This window comes from Lithobates pipiens, unplaced genomic scaffold (assembly GCF_037356315.1).
Source record: "Lithobates pipiens isolate NorthernLeopardFrog02 unplaced genomic scaffold, aLitPip1_a1.2 Scaffold_8, whole genome shotgun sequence".
In the NCBI taxonomy this organism is placed as follows: Eukaryota; Metazoa; Chordata; class Amphibia; order Anura; family Ranidae; genus Lithobates; species Lithobates pipiens.
Window position 1 is genome coordinate 635,119,262 of NW_027507903.1, and position 23,814 is coordinate 635,143,075.

The 23,814-nt window shown below is 45.1% G+C and overlaps 1 protein-coding gene across 4 annotated transcripts in view; it reads right to left on the reverse strand.

Annotated features, from left to right (window-relative positions):
- Positions 1-543: 543 nt before the first annotated feature.
- LOC143961557 (proteinase-activated receptor 1-like) overlaps positions 544-23,814 on the reverse strand; it is a 179,525-nt gene continuing 156,254 nt past the window's right edge. For all 4 annotated transcript variants that reach the window (XM_077470867.1, XM_077470864.1, XM_077470865.1 and 1 more), the window contains one exon: positions 544-5,547. In XM_077470867.1, the coding sequence (XP_077326993.1) occupies positions 4,568-5,547 (980 nt within the window). In that variant the 3' untranslated portion in view covers positions 544-4,567. The remainder of the gene's footprint in view (positions 5,548-23,814) is intronic.

A 23,814-nucleotide genomic window follows, 5' to 3' on the forward strand; every position in this document is an offset into this window, starting at 1 on the left:
GAGTACCTGAACTTTTCTTCCTAACCCTCTGATCCTGTTTTAAGAGACTATTCGTTGACTACGTTTTTACAAATAAAAATCCCTTTCAGCGGATCTGTCGTCAGTCTCTAAAGTTACTGGGCCATCTACCACGGGAAACCCCTAATCGAGGAGAAGAAGGTAACGGTAAGCCCAATTAAACCAGCAGCTCCTTCGGGGGTTAGTGCTACAGATAGATACGAAGAAAATGAGCAATGCCTAAGACTGGGTGGCAATGAGCACTAAATACATGCAGGGCGGTTAACTACAGCACATTTCTCTCACTTTGATTGTAAACTGGGAAATCCGGTATATGAGACATGACTTGCCTTCTCTCTCCTCTCCACCTTTGCCCTCTCTTCACTCCCTCCCAGTTCTTTTCTCTCTCTCTTTCGTCTACAGGAAGTGAAAAGAACGGGTTGGGACTTTAAATGAAGCACCTCGGGGCAAGAGGTGCTTCCACCCCTAATTGCAATATAAAGAAAAGGGCAGTTTGGGACTTTAAATGAGGCACCAAGAGGAACCGGATGTAGAACAGATCCTTTATTATTAAGCCATAGACATGACATCATACTGTGAAGGATAAAAATTGCAGTAAAGATGTTATTTACAGAAACTCAAATAGTCAAAGCATTAAACACGAGTGGTATATGATATACAATAACATTCCCGTTATTTCTCCAAGAACACATTCATATGAAACTTAAAAAAAAAAAGAAGGGGAATAAGTGCATATGACACATCTGTGAAAAAAGTGTATATCATTGAATATATATTGATCCCAATCACCAAGGGAGATATAGGGGGAAAGGAGACATAGGCGGGAAATTGCCATTGAATCACTACTCACTTGACAGACACGACATGTCACTGGCAATCACTGAGAGATCAAGGGGCACCATAAAATGTCTCCACCGAGAGCTGAGGTAGGAGGAACCCCCCAGGACAGGAAAACAGAGCAGGAAAAAAAACTCCCCAACAAGGAAAGGAAATCTCCACTGCTGCTGCTGGTGGTATCAATGCGGACTCCAAACTGTCTATAGAAAATGTAACTGTGATAGACCTAGCTGGGACCGAGGTTCTTGGAGGGGACTAAAGGCGAGCCTCTTGCCTTGTGATTATGGGCCCTCGCATTTGGGGGAACAGTGCTCTTTGTGAGCTGTATGCCTGGGGACCCCTGAGGTGGTGTTACTTGAATTCAGGTCCGTGCCCCCCCCCCCCCCCCCAGGCACACAGACCCTGGATATGTAAATGCCATGTTAGCAATAGACTGAATCACACTATTGGGACACAAACTCTTAGATGCTAATGTCATCAACTCCAGCCAACTAATGTAAATGAGTCTAGTCTGGCTTGACACAGATTCTAAAGAGTATTTCACCTATTGTTGTTTTGTTGTTTGTGCTAATTAACCTGCAATTGAATGAAGGAGTCCAGTGTTGATTAGATAATTAGTTCATGCTAATTAGGTTAGGTTTTAGTCACCCTGCTGTATATATTTTGTGTGAGGTCGCAAATAAAGGTAATTCCTGATGTCCTCCAAGACTGGTGTTGTCTAGTTCTTGGGGGTTCCTATAGCCAGATCCATTGGACTCGTGTTCCAGGACTTAGGAAGCGGTATATAGATGGAAACACTCAATCGGAGTGTGGGGGATTGGTTCCGTCACAGTAACTGATGTAAGTATATGGTAAAATACCCATCTATATGTTGGTGTCAAATAATGATAATAATAATAGAAACAAGGAACCCAGTGTTAGAAAAAAGGAAAAATGTATGGATAATTGTTAAATTAATAGGCAAAAGAGTGGAAAATAAATGCTAGGAAGAGGGGCAGATAAAGCAGCGTATAGCCCCCTAGATAAACTGGGAGCAAATAATATGGGGGTGGGGTGACTAAATCAACACCCACAATGACCAGTGTACCTGAATGAGTCCTGTGTTGAAGTATAAAGATCTGTGGAAACCGCAACCAGCAGCCACAAGCAGTGAAGACAGACAAACCGAGCGGGGATATAAATAGCCCGCCCCACCACCCGAGGGTCCTTCTCCTTTCCTTCCTCTCTCCTTCTTCTCTTCTCTACTAGCTTCAAAGACATACTGGTGGGGTACAGCCTATTCAGGTATTGATATAACTGCAAGGGAGCTGCAGAGATTAATGTTGATTATAGTTGGAGGATGAGATACCGTTGAATGTGTGTTGATTGTGTTACTATGATGTATGCAATGAAATAACAAATGTTGTTAACCCCAGAGAAACATAAATGGTATTACAACTATTGTTAAGAAGATATCTATTGTCATGTTGACAACTGTTCTCATGTATAATGTTTAATAGCTTTAATAAACATTCCTTCTGTTAAACAAAAAAAAAAAAACACAGTTTCAGGTTCTCTGAGGGGAGAACTGACAGATCGTCTGTTCATACAGAGTATGAACAGCGATCTGTTAGCTTCCCTGCACAGTCCCCTCCCCCCTTCAGTTAGAACACACACTAGGACACACTTAACACCCTTCACTGCCCCCTAGTCTTAACCCCTTCAACTGCCAGTGATATTTTACAGTAATCAATGCATGTTTAATTAAAAAAATTAATGCCAATGGTCCCAAAAATGTGTCAAAATTGTCCGACGTGTCCGCCATAATGTCGCAGTCATGATAAAAATCGCTGATCGCCGCCATTACTAGTAAAAAAAATTATTAATAAAAATGCCATAAAACTATCCCCTATTTTGTAGACGCTATAACTTTTGCGCAAACCAATCAATAATCGCTTATTGCGATTTTTTTACCAAAAATATGTAGAAGAATACGTATCAGCCTAAACTGAGGAAAAAAACGTTTTTTTTTATATTTTTTGTGGGATATTTATTATAGCAAAAAGTAAAAAATATTGTGTTTTTTTCCAAATTGTCGCTATTTGTAAGCGTTTGTTTGGGAGCCTGCGTATCAGGACCGCGCAATTGTCAGTTAAAGCGACGCATTGCCGAATCGCAAAAAGTGCTCTGGTCTTTGGCCAGCCAAATGGTCCGGTGGCTTAAGGGTTAAAAAAAAGTGGGATATTTATTATAGCAAAAAGTACAAAATATTGTTTTTTTCAAAATCTTTTTTTGTTTATAGCGCAAAAAATAAAAACCGCAGAGGTGATAAAATACCACCAAAAGATAGCTCTATTTGTGGTAAAAAAAGACTTCAATTTATTTGGGTACAGCATCACATGACCGCGCAATTGTCAGTTAAAGCGTTGCAGTGCCGTATCGCAAAACATGGCCTAGTCATTGCGCAGTCAAATCTTCCGGGACCAAAGTGGTTAAATACTGAATTCCAAAAGGGAGGGAACAGAATTGCAGTACCACGAAATGTGGCTAATGCCGCGTAAACACGACCGGACTTTTCGACAGCAAGGGTCAGACGGAACAAATCCGTCGGACAATTTGAACGTGTGTGGGCTCCATTGGACCTTTGCTGTCCAAAAATCTGATGGACTTAAAAATAGAACATGTTTCAAATTTTTCGGCCAGAACTACGCCGGACCCCGTTCCTATAGAGAAATCCATTCGTGTGTATGCTAGTCCGACGGACAAAAAGCGGCGCTAGGGCAGATATTGGCTACCGGCTATGAACTTCCTTGTTTTAGTCCGGTCGTACGTCATCACGTTCAAATCCGTTGGACTTTGGTGTGATTGCATGTGGCCAAGTCCGTCGGAACTCTACCGAAAGTCCATCGGAAGACCTAGTCCATTGAAAAGTCCAGTGGTGTGTACGTGGCATAACCGATCCAACATCTCCACAGTTACGCCAGCATTGGGGTGAAGTATCAGGATAGTAATTATATTATCTAGAAGGGGGAAGATACCACCTATGAGTAATTATGAACTCCCTATGCAGATAATATTCTGCAGGGCCAGAATTTTTTTTGTTTCTTAAAGCTTTATCATTAAGATTTTTCCACCCTATTTCCTCGTACACACGATAGGATTTTCCGACAACAAAATCCATGGATTTTTTTTCCCGACGGATGCTGGCTCAAACTTGTCTTGCATACACACAGTCACACAAATCTTGTCAGAAATTCCGAACGTCAAGAGCGCGGTGATGTACAACACAGCCGAGAAAAATTAAGTTCAATAGCCAGTGCGGCTCTTATGCTTGAGTCCGAGCATGCGTGGAACTTTGTGCGTTGGAATTGTGTACATACGATCGGAATTTATGACAGCGGATTTTGTTGTTCGAAAATTTGTGAACCAGCTCTCAAATTTTGTGTAATGGAAATTCTGATGGAAAATGCCCAATGAAGCCTACATACGGTTGGAATTTCCGACAACAAGCTTCCATCGAACATTTTCAATTGGAAAATCCGACCGTGTGTCCGGGGCAAAATTCTGCTTTGGGAGGAAGTTGAAAGCAAACTGAAGCTTTCATAATAGTGACATTTATATCAACTGATAATCTTTTTTTAGATAATTACAGTGCAATAAAATGAGAGGTGTTACTATAACTCATATGCTCTATTTTTTTTATTTTTATTTATTTTGTTATTAAAAGTGTGCATTAATTTTTCTTCCAGCACATCATACTGTAGAAGTATTTCCTCATCTCGGAGGATGCAAAATAATAGATAAGAGGATCCAGACAACAGTTTATGCTGCTGATACTGGTGCAAACCATGTAGGGAATATAGAGAGAGTAATCCCCAGAAAGAATCTGCACATAGTGAATTAAATAAATGACAAAGATTGGCAAAAAAGAAAAGACAAACACACTCAGAACAACTACAGATAGGCGGATAGCTCGGGTTCTCTTATGTGTGCCATCAACATTTGACTTGTGGAGACTGCAGATGATTCCGATGTAGGAGAAAGTTATACATAACTGTGGCAAAAAGAAAATTGAGACGATAATGGTGCCAAAATAAAAATAGAAAGTATTAAAATCTTCAGCTTTCATGGCTTCATGACATATATTTTGTATATTGGATGTATTTATATTCATCTTGTATTCATAAATTTGATTTTTCATGAGAAGAGGCACAAAGCTGGCCAATGAGATGACCCAGATGACACCACACACTAGCCAGGCTTGAGTCACTGTGCGCCAGGAGAGAGACCGCACCGGGTAGACTATGGCCAGGAAACGGTCCATGCTGATACTTGCCAAGAGCAGGACGGAGCAACTCATGTTACAGTAATATGCGGCCGTGACAAAACGACACATTCCTTCCCCGAAGATCCAGTTAGATCCCAAGAATCTATAGACAATATAAAAAGGCAGGACACTAACGAGGAGGAGATCTGCTGTAGCGAGATTCAGCATGTAGACCACTGCCGGCTTCCTGACCTTTATCTTCACCAGGAATATGAAGATCGCCATGATATTGAGAGGAAGAGCCACCAGGAACACAACAGTATAGATGGATGGGATAAGTTTGGTCACACGCCAATTTATGTATGGGTTCTTATAATTATCATAAGAAACACTCCAATGTATGTATGGGCTCTCAGAAATCCCATAATAAGGTCCCTCGCTTTTATCTGGAAATTAAAACATAATATTAGAATAGTTACAGGATATGTGTCGCTACTGATTTAGAGCATCTTACAGTCGGGGGAATTATATAAGATCAAGTCGATTTTTGACCCCAGACTGGGTGTGATCACACTTATTCAACATTATTGGATGTTGATACACTTTATGAAGTAAAATAATATAAAAGGGGACTTCTGCGCCACTATACAACCAAACAAAATGTATGGAAATGCTGCCAAATCTAAAGTGATCACCGCTCACATGAAACTAAAAAAGCTCAATACATCCAAATATATATGACTTAGCGCATAACCTGCGTGGTCCAACGAACACCAAATTAATTAAATAAATTACTGAAAAGATATATAATAATAGAGGCTAATAAAGTGCTAGAACAATAAAGTGCTAGAACAATAAAGTGCATTAACAACAGTGCATATAATAATCAAATACAATATCTGTTTGTATACAGTGCACTCCTAGTGATGACACTGTGATGCATTCAATATGCATTCAACATAGTCCAGTGATATAGAGTGTTCTTAAAGTGTATAAAGTGCACTCACTGTGGAAATAATAAAGTGCTACCAGCTGTGTAAAATACAAATAAAGTGCAACAAAATGTCCAAAGTCCAAAAAGCTGTGTCCATTCACTCCCAATTCCTGTGATTAAAGTGCTTAGTGAATCCTATAAAGTGCTCTCAGTGCCCTTACCTCATGGGCTTGTAAAAAGCGCTCTTATAGAAATCTTATCCCCGCGTCCGTGATTGTTGGTCAATCCAGAAATAAAGGTTAAGTTCGGAAACAAATGGTCACTCAAACTCCATAATGGTATTCACATGTAAAATAAATGGGGCTCCGATACTGCATTACCCAAATAATATACACTTTATTAAATAAAAATGGCTGCTTACAAGTCAGCAGCTAAAAGTAGGCCAGACTCACAGTGTAACGGCGTTCCACGCCACTTCTAACGTTACTTCCGGTCAGCGGCATCCACTTCCGGTCAGTCGTAACAACTTCCGGTATGTGATGTTTACATAGTTGCCAACATTGTAAAAAAGAAATTCGGGACACTTTTTCTGGCAGTAGGCAGAGTTGTGTTATAATTAGGGGGCGGGTATGCGGTTATAGGTGTGGCATAGAAAAAGGTGAAAATGTGGCAAAATACGGGAGTGGTTTACGCAAAATAGTGGGAGTGGCTTACACTGGGGTGTGGCTGAAAGGGGTGTGGTTAGAGTCTGTGATGAATGCGGGATGGAGAGGGAAAGGAGGGGGCAGAGGGAAAGGAGGGGGAGAGGGAAAGGGGGGGGTGGAGGGACAGCAGCCCCCCTATCCTACACCACAATAGCAATATGTGTTTTCCAGAGTTTGACAATCAGCAGATAAAGATACTCCAAATACCTGGTGTTAGCACTTCAATCATCCTGGCGCCATGATTGTTATGGTGTCAGGATGATTAAAGCGCATTATTTCTATAATTACAGTGTAATATGAAATCAAATCATTCAACTCACCATAAAGCAGAATCAGTAGGAGCCCTGAGCGCGTCACTAGCCACGTTGCCTGCCACCAGATGCCATCAGGTGCACCCAGTAGAGTCCCTCATTACATCAGGTGCTCCATCAGAGGTACCTTCCGCATATCTGTGTCCATCAGCGCAGCCCCTCCTTACATCTGGTGCTCCTCTGACATCCAGACTGCCCCCCCCCAAATCCACAGACTGGACCCCCTGACATCCACAGACCGACCCCTCTGACATCCACAGACCGCCCCCCCGACATCCACAGACCGCCCCCCCCCCGACATCCACAGACCGCCCCCCCCCCGACATCCACAGACTGGCTCTCACATACACAGACTGGCCCCCGCATACACAGACTGGCCCCCGACATCCACAGACTGGCCCCCACATCCACAGATTGGCCTCCCACATCCACAGACTGGCCCCCGTCATACACAGACTGGCCCCCACATCCTCAGACTGGCCCCCACCTCTCCAGACAGGCCCCGGAATCTCCTCCAGATGCGGCACCCCGTCGTTGCCGCGCGGAATGACTTTGAACTGCGGCGCCGCCCACTGCACTTCACAGACACTGGCAGCAGGGGTGGGCGGCACCGCAGCATCTGATCTCTATTGAAGACCAGCTTCTGGTCTTCTTTAAAATGGCGGCCTCTAGCTGCCGGTGGCAGCGAAAAACGGGACAAACCGAAGTTCCCGGGACATTTCCCGGGACAAAATTAAATTGGGACAAATGTCCTAATCCCGGGAATGTCCCGAGAAATTCGGGACAGTTGGCAACTATGTGTTTATCTACGGTTTTGTGTTCTACGCATTACGTCAAGGTGCACACCTTCTGACTTCATCAGGGAATCGGGTTTGATGTAACGCACATCCTTTTATATACTGTATACGGGAAATGTTCAAAACGCCATTTTGTTGTGGACCAAAGAGCGCAATCTCTAAAATAGGATTGTTACTGGCAATGAGCTATATAATTCATGAGAAATATCTTCCATTAGCAAACTTTATTGGGGAAATATAATTAAAATTCAAAATGAAAAACGTAATGATTAACATTACTCTATCATTCCACTATTACGTACACCATTAAAACGTGAAAACTCAATCTCCAAGGATTATATAGTGGCATCTTGTGGTGAAATATGGGTACGGCATCTAACTTCTACATCAATTTAAATCGTCACATTGTAAAAAATATAGAGAAAAAATAAAAAATATTAAAAGTATATTAAAAATATGTGTATATAAAAATATATATAGAAAAAATACGCACCTTAGTGTCAATAAACATAGATTTTAGGGTATAGAATATCACGCTATAAAAATATATTGATGAAAAAATCTAAAGTGGATAAATAGCGCACACTGGAAATAAAGTAGGAAGTTTACATAAATAATTAAAAATCACTAATAAAACAATTTAAATCAAAATCAATATTTAACCCTTGAGGTGCCAATGTTTTCATTTTATATATCCACTGGGATCCTTTTTGGCTTATTGTTCTCACTTTATGATCCCCCCTCCATGCTTTCTTGTATATTTCTATCCCCCAAAATATTAACTCTGATGGATCATTATTATGGGCTGCGGCAAAATGGCTGGAAACATTATGTTTAGGAAATCCCTTAATTATGTTCTGTACATGTTCTTTCACCCTCACTCTTAGTTCACGTTTGTTTCTTCCTACATATAGTGATTTGCATTCACACTGTAGGACATATACCACCCCCTCTGTGTGGCAACTTAAAAAATCCCTAATTGGGTAGGAATTTCCCATGCTGGTTGCTTGGAATTCTTTCCTTTTTCCTTGGAATTTTTTCGAGTGTTGACAAGCAAAACAGTATTTACAAGGGTAGAACCCTTTCCCATTGAAGAATGTAAATTGGTTACTTGTGGGTGAGTCCACCACATTCTTCACAATTAGGTCTCTTAATGTAGTGGCTCATTTATAAATGATGACTGGTTTATCCGGTAGGAGACTTTTTGCTAATGTTTTTTACCTTTCAGGATGTGCTAGTGTTTCTTAAAGATTTTCTCCACATCCTTATATTGCACATTATAATCTAATATTAGGGCTTCTGTAAACTGTTGTACTTTCTTCTCTCCATAGATCATTGATTTTCTGTCCATGGTTTCTACCTGATCAATTTGTCTTTCCATAAACTGTTGGTCATAGCCTTTCTTAATGAACCCCTGACTAATTAGATCAGCTTGTATTTTGAAGTCAGAGTCCTTTGTACAATTCCTTCTGACTCTTACCAGCCGGCCTTTCGGAATATTGAACAGCCCCCAAATTCATGATGGACAGCACATAGAAGTGTTCAAGAACCTGGTCTTACAAGATCTAGATGATTTAAAAGTCAAGAAAATCGAGGATCCGATCCACATTAAAAAGGGCTTACGATTATTGGTGGCTAGAAAAGACCTAGTAATTAGACCAGCGGATAAAGGTGGAGGAGTAGTACTACAAAATAAACAAAAACATCAGGAAGAAATTAAACGTCAACTTGAAGATTCCTCCACCTACACTGCATTATTGGGTAACCCCATAATGCAGTGTAAAAAGCTTTGGAACAGATTGTACATTTTGGGTGTAAAAAAAAGAAATTTTAAACACCAAGGAAGCTAGATACTTAGTTTCAGAGTCATGTAGAATTCCAATAATTTGTACAGTCTCCAAAATACACAAAGACAGTATAAACCCACCAGGGAGACCCATTTTCAATGGGATAAACTCACTGACATGAAGGATGGGTCAATATATTGACAACTTTATTCAACCTTCTGTACAACAAACAACATCCTACCGTAAAGACACTAAACATGTCTTACAATTATTGGAGTCACCATCCATTTTAGAAGGAAGAACCCTATTGGCAACAGCGGATGTGTCATCTCTGTATACAGTGATACAACATCACCAAGCATGTGAAGCCACTAAGTGGGTATTGAGAAAACAGTAATCTAAAATGTACGCAGAGGAAGTTTTTGGTTAAGTGCATTGAATTCTGCCTGAAGAACAATTATTTCTGGCATGATCAAACATACTACAAACAGGCTACTGGTATAGCCATGGGGGCAAAATTTGCCCTGAGTGTGGCCAACGCTTTCATGGCACAATGGGAAGAAGATGCTGTTTATAAAAATCTACCTAGTGAACTAGGATTGTACAAAAGGTTCATTGATGATATTTTAATTGTATGGAATGGAAGTACAGAGACGTTGGAGGAATTCCAAAAATGATAGAAATATTATACTTACCTGGAAGATCGAGGCAAAGAAAATACAGTTTTTGGATTTGGAAATAAGTATTGAGGGGGATAAATTAAATAAGAAAACTTATTTCAAAGATGTGGCTAGGAACAGTTACTTACCGATCATAAGTTGCCACCATAAACCCTGGCTGTTCAATATTCCGAAAGGCCAGCTGGTAAGAGTCAGAAGGAATTGTACAAAAGACTCTGACTTCAAAAATACAAGCTGATCTAATTAGTCAGAGGTTCATTAAGAAAGGCTATGACCAACAGTTTATGGAAAGACAAATTGATCAGGTAGAAACCATGGACAGAAAATCAATGATCTATGGAGAGAAGAAAGTACAACAGTTTCCAGAAGCACCAGCCCTAATATTAGATTATAATGTACAATATAAGTATGTGGAGAAAATCTTAAAGAAATGCTGGCACATCCTGTTCAGTGCAGGAAGCTGATCCTGCCCCCTCCACGAGGCAGCATTCCGGAGGAAAGTTTCAGGAGGACAGCAGCATGGCGGCCATAGAGGAGCTGATTGCTAAGGTCAGGGAGGAGGCAGCCATTCGGGGGGAGATATGGGTGCATGATACTCTGGGGGCTTTGCTGGGGCAAGCGGCGGGAATGTCAGCAGACAGCGGAAGGGGGGCCGCCCACAGAGGTCACAGCCGCCATCTAGGTTCTCCCCTTAACCCCCCAGGAGAGAGAGGGCAGATGCCAGCAGTCCGGGGAGGGCTCCATCGGGCCCCCCGGCGAAGAGGTCAACTAGGACTGGAGGGGGAGACTGAGGAGCCCATCCCCACGGAGGCTGGGACAGAGGAGCAGGCCAGAAGGGGGATCAACAGGAGCTGCCAGGCCCCATAGGAGAGCTGTAGGAGCGGATGCGGCCCCCCCACCTGGCGTGGAGCACGCAGGGTTAGGGCCTCAGCAGGGGAGATCTCGGGCCACGGAGGCTGGCATTGGCAATTGGTGGTCAGTCGGTCGGGGCTGAGGTGGTCCGCACCGACCCTGCAAAGGCAACAAGAAAATCCGCAGGCGGGTACGCAGCACGGCGGCAGGCAAGGTCGGCTGTTTTACCCTCAGCAGCCAGGGCCGTGTCCCCTAGTGGGTTGTCTGGAGAAGATGCGCTGCTGTCCGGTCAAAGGTTGAAGGGTGAGGTGTCCGGATCGGAGGGGGAGGTTCCAAGGAGTCCAATTCCTGCAAGGGTGTCAGAGAGATCGGCTGGTGGGATCGCTCCTGTGCAGCCTGGTGAGTACCCTTTAAGTTTACCTATTGGTGGGGGAGTTGTATCGGCAGATGCCAGCGGTGTTGTGAGTGCAGGTACACAGGCGGTGGTAGAGCAAGGAGGTTTGGGGACAGGTGGGGCTGTCAGGGCGGAGAGTGGGCTATTGGTTTTTCTAGCTGGGATCAAGGAGCTAGTAGGCAGGTTTGAGAACCAGGAGAGGGTTGCCGCGGGCCCAGCTGCGGCGTGGGTCCCCTCTGGCGGGGTGTCAAGGGGAGGCGAAAAAGGCATGGGAGCGGTGGTCAGTGCCCAAGGGGTGCTTGTCACAGCGGTGATCACTAAGGCATCGAGTGGGAGGGAGTCCTCTACTAGACAGGACATTGTGCGTTTGGCGGACTCTTTGAAATGCGAGGTGTATGTCTGCTTTGAAGGGCCGTTGTGGGCTCATTTGAAGCCGGAGGTATGGGAGAAAATATGGAAGGGTGAGTATGTGGAGATATTTTCTCTACTACCACTGGGCAAGTTCAACCTGGACAGGGTCAAGCCGGAAGATACCAAAAAAGACGAGGAGAAGCGGAGGTACAGACTGATACCGAGGACCTTTGCGAATTGGCTGCAGGCATTCGCCATCATGGCAAGTGTGATTGGAGAAAATAATGCTGAACATTGCTTGGCTCTTTTCTGTTATATGGATTCGGTTGGGGAAGCTTACCGAATGTATGGGGGAACCGCGTGGCTGAGATACGATGAACAGTTTCGCCAGCGGAGAGCGGTACGGCCATCGCTGAGATGGGACCACAAAGACATTAGTCTGTGGATGCGCCTGATGACGTCGGCGAGGGCACGGGCCAGTTTTTTCAGTGGGGGGGGGGGGGGGCGGCGGATCTTCCGCTCCCGGACAATCGGCCAGTAGAAAGAAGGGAACATGTTGGCAGTTCAACGAGGGATCCTGTAAGTTTGGCGGATCCTGACGGTACAAGCACGAGTGTTCCGGCTGCGGGGGAACGCACCCTTTGTCACGCTGCTTTAAAAAGGGCAGGAGCAGATCTGGAGATGCTACACAAAAGAGGGAGGAAGCCAGTGATGGTGGAAAGGATGCGACCATATCTTGGTAGGTATCCGGATAGAAAAGCAGCACACCTATTGGAGGAGGGTTTCATGGAGGGGTTTCGGATACCGGGTAGGTTAGAGGTGGTCCTGCCGGTACCGCGGAACCTGAAGTCATTTTTTTCAGGGCTGCTGGAATGCGGGTCCCTGGCCGAAGTCGTAGGTGGATGCCGGGTTCACCAAAAATCTGGTGCTGCTGGAATTGTTTGCAGTGGTGCTGGCGGTGGAGCTGTGGGGGACATCGTTCCGGGACAGGAAGGTGCGGTTCCATGGTGATAACCTGGGGGTGGTGCAGGTGATCAACAGAGTATCTGCATCGTCCCCTCCGGTCATAAAGCTACTGCAACACCTGGTTTTACGTTGTTTGCAGCTGAATAGCTTCATTTATGCGGTGCACTTGTCAGGTGTGGAGAACGTGATTGCTGATGCGTTGTCTCACTTTCAGTGGGACAGGTTCCGGGAGTTGGCACCGGAGTGCCCTATCCCGACTGGTTGTGGAGGATTGCATTGGGTGAATCACGGGATGGATCATGAAGTCGGTGAGCGAACCCACATGGAGAGCATATGGTAAGGTATGGGAGGAATGGGAGGTTTTCGTTCAGGGTTTGGGTGAGGATCCCACGGGCCCGGTAGTTCACTGGATGGTGCTGTATTTCCTATCTACACAGATGGAGGAGGGAGCCTCAGGGGCCGCAGTGAGCAGGAAAATGGCAGGTTTGGCATTTCTGTTCAAATGGCAGGGGCTTCCAGATTTTACTAAGGATTTTTGGCGATAAAAGGATACAAGAAGTCGGTAGGGCGGAAGGATGCTAGGAGACCTGTGCCTTTTGCGATCCTGAGGGGCATTCTGGAGCAATTGGTGGAGGCTTGCTCCTCGACCTACGAGCTGGGGTTATTCAGGGCGGCTTTTCTGTTGGCGTTTTTTGGGGCGTTTAGAATTGGGAAATTGGTTAGCCCATCTAAGAAAGTCCAAGGGGGCATTGGGTTCCAGCATGTCCAGTGCACAGCAGACGGGTTTTCCGTTCGACTGCGGAGATTAAGAACTGATCAAGCGGGCAGGGGTAAGATGGTATACGTCTACCCTTTGCCGGGATCGGCTTTATGTCCAGTGGAGGCGGTAAGGGGATTTTTGGAACACAGACTGGGGTTTACAGGTTCTTTCTTAATGCATGAGGATGGGTCCCCGCTGTCAAAATTTCAGTTTGTCTCTATTTTCTGGAAGTGTTTACGGGGTATGGGTTTGGAGGACGGAGGTTTCTCTTCTCATTCGTTCAGAATAGGGGCAGCGACCGAGGCGGCTAGGTCCAGTTTGGACGAGGAAGCAGTAAAACGCATTGGGCGGTAGGAATCCAGGAGGTTTAGACTATATGTCCACCCTCACTTGTTGTGATGGCAGTTTGTTTTGGGGGGTTAGGGATCTGTTGAGTTGGGGTTTAAGTTGTTTTGGATGGTCATGGTGGCATGTTTGTCTTTCTTTTATTCCAGATGCGGTACAGTGCCTGATCTGGATTTTGGGCCATTCATATGTTTGCTGGGGGGCCAGAAGGGCAGATGTCTGGCCTAACGGTTGGCAGCTGGGGTGTCAGGTCACCTAGAGCCCAGGTGACAGATGCACACCGTAGGGTTAGGGGTGCACCGCAAGGTTGTGGACCCTACGGCTGACTGCTGCAGACGGGGGACAGATCCCACTGGGGTTAGAGTGTAAGATTCCCCGGGGCGCAGAGTCTAAAAGCCAGCAGGTGTTCACCAGCGCTTCGAGTGGTGAGGATGGACTTGGCTGCAACTGGCTCCAGGTCGCGACCCCCAGGGTCCCCCAGCTCACACCCACAGTAGGCAACAGGAGGATAGGGATGGTGAGGGACAAAGCCAAGGTCGGGGCCACAAGCAGACAATAATAGTCGGGTACACGCCAAAAGGTCAGGGTCACAGGCAAGCAGGGATAGTCAGAACACGCCAAAGTCGGTAACGGAAAACAGTAGCAGAGCACACGGCAGGAAACAGGAAGCTAACACACAAAGGTTGATCAGCAGGATAAGCTAGCAGTGCACAGGTTAATATAGAGTTGTCTGATAGGAGCTAGGGTGGAGCCATGCCAGAGGAAGGAAATAAAAGCAGTCAGGTGAAGCTCGGCTGGTCTCTAGAAATGAACACATGCAGACAGGTAAGCAGACGAACTCTATTGCATAACCATGACATGGGGTTTTCCAAGCGAGAAGCCTGTGTTCATTGGTTGGGGTTTCCGGGCATGTTATGGAGCAGAATGGTATCGGAGGTTCACCGTTTTGCACGGCGGGACAGGCCTCCAGATGTTTTGTTTTTTCATGTGGGGGTAACGATTTAGGAGTCAGGTCCATGTTGGATATCACACGGGATATGAAGTTCGACATACTGCGGCTGCGTATGTCTTATCCGGACACTATCATCGTGTGGTCCGACATGGTGGCTCATCAATCTTGGAAGATGGCCAGGTCGGTGGAGGGCGTGAACAGGGTCAGAAGTAAAATAAATAGGGGTATCAGCAGGTTTGTGGTACAGCATGGAGGTTTGGGGATAAGACATCTGGAATTAGAATTTGAGACTTGGCGATACTGGAAGAAGGATGGGGTGCACCTCAATGATGTGGGGCCTGATCTGTGGGCACTGGGGATCCAGGATGGAGCGCAGTGAGCATTGCGTGTGTGGAGGGGCTCCCAAGGGTAAGGGGTTACCCTTGTTAGCTGTGGCTGGCTTTGGTCTTTGTGGGTGAAGGAAGAGAGATCTGAAGAAAGAGTCAGGATCTGTCGGTGGTACGGGTCCTGTGGGTGGTACTCCAGTTAACGGAGGTTATCTGGTAATTGGTTATGGGGGCATTGCGGTAGGTGGGTGTCTCTGAGTCAGCCTGTCAGCTTGAGGCCCAATAACCCACGTCAGAGGGACCGCAGTGACATCATTTTTTGGATATAACTGAGTGTTATTGTTGGACCTGCAAAGACCAACACTAGGTGGAGCTGATGTTTTGTCATAACTGATGTTGTTATTGTTTTGTTACTGTTTTTTTATTGTTAATGTTATTTAAAGAGTTATATATTTTTGGATATTTATACAGTTTGATTAATAAATGAATGGCTGCTATGGCCTATATTACTCCAAAAGTGGTATGGTCTTATTTATTATATAATGGGGGGGGTAAGTGGAGTATAGGTTGGTAGCAAATGCATATATGTTATACACTAGTCAAGGGTTCTACCCTTGTAAATACTGTTTTGCTTGTCAACAAAAAAATTCCAAGGAAAAAGGAAAGAATTCCAAGCAACCAGCACAGGAAAATCCTACCCAATTAGGGATTTTATAAGTTGCCACACAGAGGGGGTGGTATATGTCCTACAGTGTGCATGCAAATTACAATATGTAGGAAGAACCAAATGTGAACTAAGAGTGAGGGTGAAAGGGGGCGTGACCGGATGGTGATGGCAGCGGTAGCGTGGTGTGAGGAGTGAGAGAGATGTGTGCTCTCTGCGCGCTGATGTAAGCTTGAATCAGCGGCGCCCGTGACACCCCTACTCGATTTCCCCAGCGGAGAAGCATAGACGGGCTTGGTGTACCTGGGGGATCTGTGGAGCCCAGTGGAGCGTGGTGCCCGGCGAGAGGAGGAGTGCGGCGGAGCGGTGGGGTCTCTCGAGTACTCCGGTGATGGTGTGTGGAGGACGGAGTACGGAGGAGAGGACTCCCAGCTCCTGGAGGTGAAGTCCCGCGAGACCCGTTCGGGAGTGGAGCCACAGCATTGAGTCTGGGGAAGGATCACAGCCATTGCCAGGTACAGCGAAGATATTTAAAGGCATAGTTATTGTATTATGCATGGACTGTGGAGAGACATTTTTCTTTATGTCAGTTCCCCCCACCATTGCCCCCTTTTCTGAGTTGAACTAAAGGAGAAGTAAGAGTTGAGTTGCTGGGAATGCTGTATCACCCTTGGAAAAAGTGTTACAATAAGAAAGTAATATTTATATATATTGGAAACCTAGCTGCCGCCTGCCTTTTATAAATAAGGGACTGGTTCACTTTCAAGTCCTGGAGCAACTGTGGAGTAGCTCAAACTGACTGGGGGAAAAGAAAAGAAAAAAAAAAAAAAGAGAAATTTTTTTTTGCCCTGGCCCAGGGAAATTTACCCCCCATTTCAATTTTTTTTTTTTTCTTGCGGGACACCTGCGGATCTGAGCGATGTCTGCACGGAGGAGAGGGGAGGAGCATGTCAGGCAGGAAAATGTGGGGGCACAATCACTGAGATCAGCTAAGGACAAAGAAAAAGACCCCCAGGCCACGGCAGCAACAGCTGGGATAGCTGCAGTGGCCAAGTTGGAAAAATATGCCCATGCTCATACCCCCGACAACACGCCAACTAAGGGGGGGCAAGGGAGTCAAGTGAAACCCCCAACGGACAGAAAGAGTCAAGGGCAGCTGACACAAGCAGGCGTAAAACATATAAATAATAAAAATGTGGGAGCAACTGGAAGATCGGAGATAAATCCCATGCAGATACCCATAATAAATGGTGAAGAAGAGCCGACGCTGAAGGAGGTCCTTGGGGCTGTTAATGTTTGTAAACAGTCATTATTAGAGCTATGTGATCAAACAAGAAGTATTAAAGAAGAGCTGGCCTTTATACGGCAAGAACTTCAGTTAACGGTTGACAGATTAACAGCAGCAGAAGGTAGAATTTCTCAGATTGAAGATGAGGTGTATCCATTAAACCAAGAGGTCAAGGATTTAAAAATACAGATGGGTAAATATGAAGGGAAACTGGATGAATTGGAAAACAGACTTCGCAGGGACAATATAAGACTGGTAGGCCTCCCCGAGAAGTGTGAAGGCTCTGACACAGCTGAATTTCTGGAAAAATGGCTGGTGGAAGTGTTTGGCAGAGAGACTTTCTCCCAACAATTTTCTATAGAAAGGGCACACAGAGTTCCGCTTAGAATCATGCACCGGGGGGGTCAGCCTAGATCTGTATTAATCAAATTTTTGAATTTCCGGGATAAGGTTGTGTTGCTCCGGAGGGCCCGGGAGATGGGGAGTGTCATCTATAAGGGCGCTAAAATTTCGTTTTACTCTGACTTTTCCCCTGATCTGCAGAAGCGCAGAGCAGAGTTTATAGAGGTCAAGCGCAGACTTCAAAAATTGGACGTTACATATGCTTTGCTCTATCCGTCAAAGTTACGGGTAGTAGCACTAGGAGAGACCTTATTTTTTGACACTCCGGCAAGGGTAGAAGCATGGATGCAGGAGAAGGGAGATCAGTTATTGAAGAAGTGATGTGCTTTTCTTTTTCATATATGTATGTGTATGACCCCCTTTTCATTCATTCTTTCCCCTTTGTTTTTTTTTTGTTTTATTCCCTCCCTCTTTTTTTTTTTCCAGGAGAGGGGAAGATCAGCGAAGGGGGGGTGTAACGGGTGCACTGTAAATGAAGAAAGGGAAGATGATATACCTGAAGTCAGGGTGTAGAGAATGACACACAGTATTAGGGATGAGCTTCGTGTTCGAGTCGAACGTACGTTCGACTCGAACATTGGCTGTTCGGCCGTTCGGCGAATTCCGAACGTTTTGGCCGTTCGCGTCAAAATTCGAGTGACGCGCGCGCGGACCACAATGCACTGCGTTGGCGCAGTGCATTGCTGCCCGATGATTGGCCAAGCATGCACTGTGACCCCGCATGCTTGGCCAATCGCAGCGCCGGCAGCGAGGAGAGCCATGATTGGCCACAGGCATCCTGCCTGTGGCCAATCATAGCTCAGGCTGTGTAGTGCACGCCCCACACTATATAAGGCCGCCTTTAAGGCGGCCTCCTGTAGTGTGTTACTTTGCATCTGAAGCAGTGGGTGTTCTGTGTACCTTCAACACAGTACACACCAATCGTTTTTGGCTGATTTCCTATCTTGCTGCTGTGTAGTGGTTGTTGTCTGTGCCCTGACTGCAGTATACACCACTATATTCACCTCACCTATATAGCTAGTGATCTAGCTTTAACCACTTAACAACTGCCCATTGCCGATTAACGGCTTCAGGGGGGTTGTTTAACTCAGAGAGGCCGTTAATTAACGGCCTCCCAGAATTCTGCTCTCGCGTGCCCCGAGGTGTGCGCACTCGAGAGCATCCGTGACCGCCGGGTCCATAGGACCCGGCGCATCACGGTAAACGGCCGCTCATAGCGGCCGTTTACCACGTGATTGCTCCGTCAAATGACGGAGTGATCACTTGGAAACAAACCGGCATCATGTTATGACGCCTGTTCCTCCCTCCCCTTTCTGTACCGATCGGTACAGCGGAGGGGAAAGAGATCGGTGTCAGCAGCGATGTGGGCTGCATCTGCAGTGCCCACATCGCTGCTCACCGAATTTAACCCCTCAATTCCCTGCCAATACTCTGCAATACCAGTGCATACTCTGCAGTACCCTGCCATTACTCTGCAGTACCCCGCCATTACTCTGCAGTACCCCGCCATTACTCTGCAGTGCAGTACCCCACCATTACTCTGCAGTGCAGTACCCCGCCATTACTCTGCAGTGCAGTACCCTGCCATTACTCTGCAGTGCAGTACCCTGCCATTACTCTGCAGTACCCCGCCATTACTCTGCAGTGCAGTACCCCGCCATTACTCTGCAGTGCAGTACCCTGCCATTACTCTGCAGTACCCCCCATTACTCTGCAGTAACCCCCATTACTCTGCAGTACCCCCCAATACTCTGCAGTACCCGCCATTACTCTGCAGTACCCCCAATACTCTGCAGTACCCTGCTATTACTCTGTAGTACCCCGCCAATACCCCGCCAATACTCTGTAATACCCTGCCATAAATTGCCATACCCAGCCATACTCAGAGATACCCAGCCATACTCGGTGATACCCTGAAATACCCAGCCATAGACGCCCCCCACCCCTCACCGCCCTCCGGTGCTTCTACCAACTCGCCAGTACGATCAAAGCCAGAATCTTTTTTTTATTTTTTATTTCAGGCTTCCCAGCCTAGAGGTGAGATGTGGGGTCATATTGACCCCCCAGATTTCACTGTAAAGAGGACCTGTCACCCCATATTCCTATTACAAGGGATGTTTACATTTCTTGTAATAGGAATAAAAGTGATCAAAAATATATTTTTGGGAAAAAAAATGTCAAACTAAAATAAATAAAGTAAAATGAACAATAAAAAAATAAAATAAAAATTAAAGCGCCCATGTCCCCATGTGCTCGCATGTGCCACACATGTGAGGTATCCCCCCGAGAATGTTAGAGCGAGAGCAATAATTCTAGTCCTAGACCTCCTCTGCAACTCAAAACATGTAACCAGTAAAAAAAAAATTAAAGCGTCGCCTATGGGGATTTTTTAAGTAGCGACGTTTGGCGCCATTCCACGGGCATGTGCAATTTTGAAGAGTGACATGTTTGATATCTATTTACTCAGCATAACTTCATCTTTCACTTTATGCAAACATTGGGCTAACAAGTGGTTAATAATAGAGCTTGCAGTCAGTAGTGTTAGGAGATAGTGCGTGCTGTCTGCGTGCTCTGTACCCAGTACATACCGCTATAATATAGGGCAGGCCCCTACTTTTAAACATCCAACTTACAAACATCTCCTACTTGCAAACGCAAGGAGACAGCAGCAAGTGAGATGAAAAAAGATGGACGACAAAACAAATTATACAGGGGTGATAACCCTTCCCTATGTTTTCCAAAAAGCTTAAAGATAGTTTTTTTGACTGGAGCTACACTTTAAAAATGTACCGGTTGAAAATGACAAACAGATTCAACTTAACACAACAAACCTACACAGTCCCTGTCTTGTTTGCACCGCCTGTATACTGCTGTTCTGAGTATATAGGGCCTGGGGGCCACACGCATTTCCTTTTTTTAATATGGGTACGGGGTTCCCCTTAATATGCGTACAAGACCCAAATAGGCTGGTAATGGGCAGGGAGGGCTACCCATGCCATGTTTCTCAATGATTTTCAACCATATTGCAGGAACCAGATATAACATTAAAACCGCAAGCAGTTTTAAATGGTGTTATTTCCGTTTAATGTAATTTTGTGCAGGGACTGTTCTAAACACGGGAAACACGTGGCACTTCACAGGCATACTACAGACACCCCGCAGGCACCATATTTAAAGGAATATTTCACTTTTTTTTTTTCACTTTAATCGTCATTAAAATCAGTGCTCCCGCCAAAACGGTAGTTTTTAAAACTTTTTTTTGCAGTGACCCATGTCCCCTGAGGCAGGAGGCAGGTCGCCAAACCCTTTTTAGGACACTATCTTGCATATTAGCCGTTAAAATGAGCACTTTCCAATTCGAACGTTCGAGTCCCATAGACTTCAATGGGGTTCTAACGTTTGTACCGAACGCGGGGGTCGTTCGCAAGTTCTGGTGCGAACCGAACCGGGGGGTGTTCGGCTCATCCCTACACAGTATAGTAAGAATTTATGTATGAGAAAGGGGAGGGTCAAAGGGGGAGGTTGTTGAGTATTAGGGGGGGGTGGGAGGTGGGTGGGGACGGAAGCATGAGAGAAGGAGGGGGGTGGGGGGTGCATGTGGGTGTATGTGGGAGTGTAGTGGTCACGGAAAAAGCCCCTAGGGGTAACCTTGATAGGTATGGAGAGGGTAGGGGGGAGGGAACAGGGAAAATGGGAACATATAAAATTCAGGAAAAGGAAAAGGGTAATATTTGCACAGTTATAGATGATAATTTAAAAGTAATGAGTAAACACGGGGTAATGGTGTGTATAGATAGAAGGTTTGGATCTCATGCTCACAAGAGGAGATTGGGAAGGGATTACACCACGAAGTATAAAAGATTGTATAATTTTATCAAAATACTCACTAAGTGGGATTGCACTTTCCTTTTTACATCCCCCCCTTGCATTCTCCTCCTCGGCATGAACTATAGGGAGAGAAGCAGGGATTATTTCTGCTCATCGTCAGGGAAGTCAGAGAATTTAAATGCTAATTTTGTGCCTCCAGGTTTTATTCCTTTTTCGCTCTTCTTTACTCTTTTTCCGCACTTCCTAGAGTCATGCAGTCTAGAGTTTTGAATATTGGCTCTTGGAATGTCCGAGGGCTGGGAGCTTCTGTAAAAAGAGCAGTAGTGTTTGACGCCCTGGAAAGGTGTAGGGTAGGATTGATCTGCCTACAGGAGACACACCTAATTAAAGAAACCATATCAAAAAGTCAGAGTAGGAAATTTCAAGTCCAGTACCATTCAGTCCACACCTCTTACTCGAGGGGAGTGGCTGTGCTGGTAAGTAGTGAGGTGGCGTTCTCCTGTCGGCAGATCAATATAGATAAAGAAGGGCGGTTTATTTTTTTACACTGTGTAATTGAAAATCAGGATTACGTTTTTGCAAATGTTTACATTCCCCCTCCATTTAAAATGGAAGTTTTATATTGTTTGATGGAATTTATAGCGGACAAATCGGGGATTCCTGTTATAGTAATGGGAGACTTTAATGAGGTTATAAATAAAAGCCAGGATAGGTTTCCGCCAGGAATATATATGCAAACGGAGGCTGAGACCCGGCTGTCTCGATTTTTGCTGGAGGGGTCCTGTCTGATATATGGAGAATGCGCAACCCGGACCAGTTGCAATACTCATGTTTCTCTAGCTCATACTCCTCACTCTCAAGGATAGATTTAGTCCTTGGGAATGAGGAGGCGAGCCGTGTAGTAAGGGAAATCGTTTATCAACCTAGAGGGGTGTCAGATCACTCGCTCGTGACAGTATCGGTAAATCTAGGGGGGATAAAGCCCCCAAGAGTATGGAATATGAATCCAGTGTGGTTTGAGTTAATAGGAGACCCCGAGAGGGTGCTGTGTAGAGTGGCAGAGTTTATGGAGTTTAACAGTGGGTCTGCAGAAGTAGGAGTAATATGGGACGCATTGAAGGCCTATCTTAGGGGTATTCTCATTCAACAGGTAGCGAATGTTAAGAAAACATCTAATGAATGTGAGAATAGGGTCAAAAGGGATTTAGTAATAGCAGAGAGAGCATATATAGAAAACCCTACCCCAGAGAAAAAAAAAATATGGTTAGAGAAACAACAGGAACATAAGGTAGTGGTTACTAGGAAAATAGAGAATAAAAGATTGTTCCAGAAACAAGTGGAATATGGGGAAGGGGAAAAAGTAGGAAAGATGTTGGCACAGATTGTAAGAAGCAACTCCTCGCCATCCACTGTCCCAGTGATAAGGACTGAGAATGGAGAAATATCAGCACAGAGCTCAGTGATTACTGATACCTTTAGGGTATTCTATGCCAAACTGTATTCCTCTCGGGGGACAGAGGTTGGCGAGGATATGGATAGGTTCTTTTCGAATATCAAAATGCCGTCCCTAACAAAGGAGGAGAGTGAGATAATGGAAGCCCCATTAACAATAGAGGAAATTCAGTGCGCAGTAGCAGAAATGGCCAATAAGAAATCCCCAGGACCAGATGGTCTTCCTGTGGAAACTTATAAATACTACAGTAAAATATTGCTTCCAGAGCTCCTTAAAGTATTTAATTGGGCAAAAAAGGAGGGGAGATTGCCGACGTCAATGACGGAGGCAACAATAATAGTCTTACACAAGGAAGGGAAGGACCCATTGGAAACTCAGTCCTATCGACCTATCTCCCTTCTCTGTGCGGACACTAAAATATTGGCCAAAGTATTAGCCATTAGATTGAATAAAATTATTTCCAGGCTGATACATCCCGACCAAACAGGTTTTATCCCAGGTAGAACTACAAGTACGAACATAAGAAGATTATATCTTAATATGCAGGTACCTATAGAGAATGATGGTAATGAGGCAATAATGGCTTTAGATGTAATCAAAGCCTTTGATAGTTTAGAATGGCCCTATATCTGGCGGGTACTGGGGGAATTTGGGTTTGGCCCTAATTTTATTGCATGGGTAAAAACTCTGTACAACGGCCCTAGTGCTAGAATTAGGGTCAATAATGAATATTCAAATAGGATTTTCCTAGAGAGGGGGACAAGACAGGGGTGCCCTCTGTCACCCCTGATCTTTGCCCTGGCAATAGAACCCTTAGCTATTGCAATTAGATCTAGTAGGAATATGGTCGGTTTTCAAAGGAGGACGAGGGAAGAGAGGATAGCGCTATATGCGGACGATATTCTCCTTTTTCTGGGGG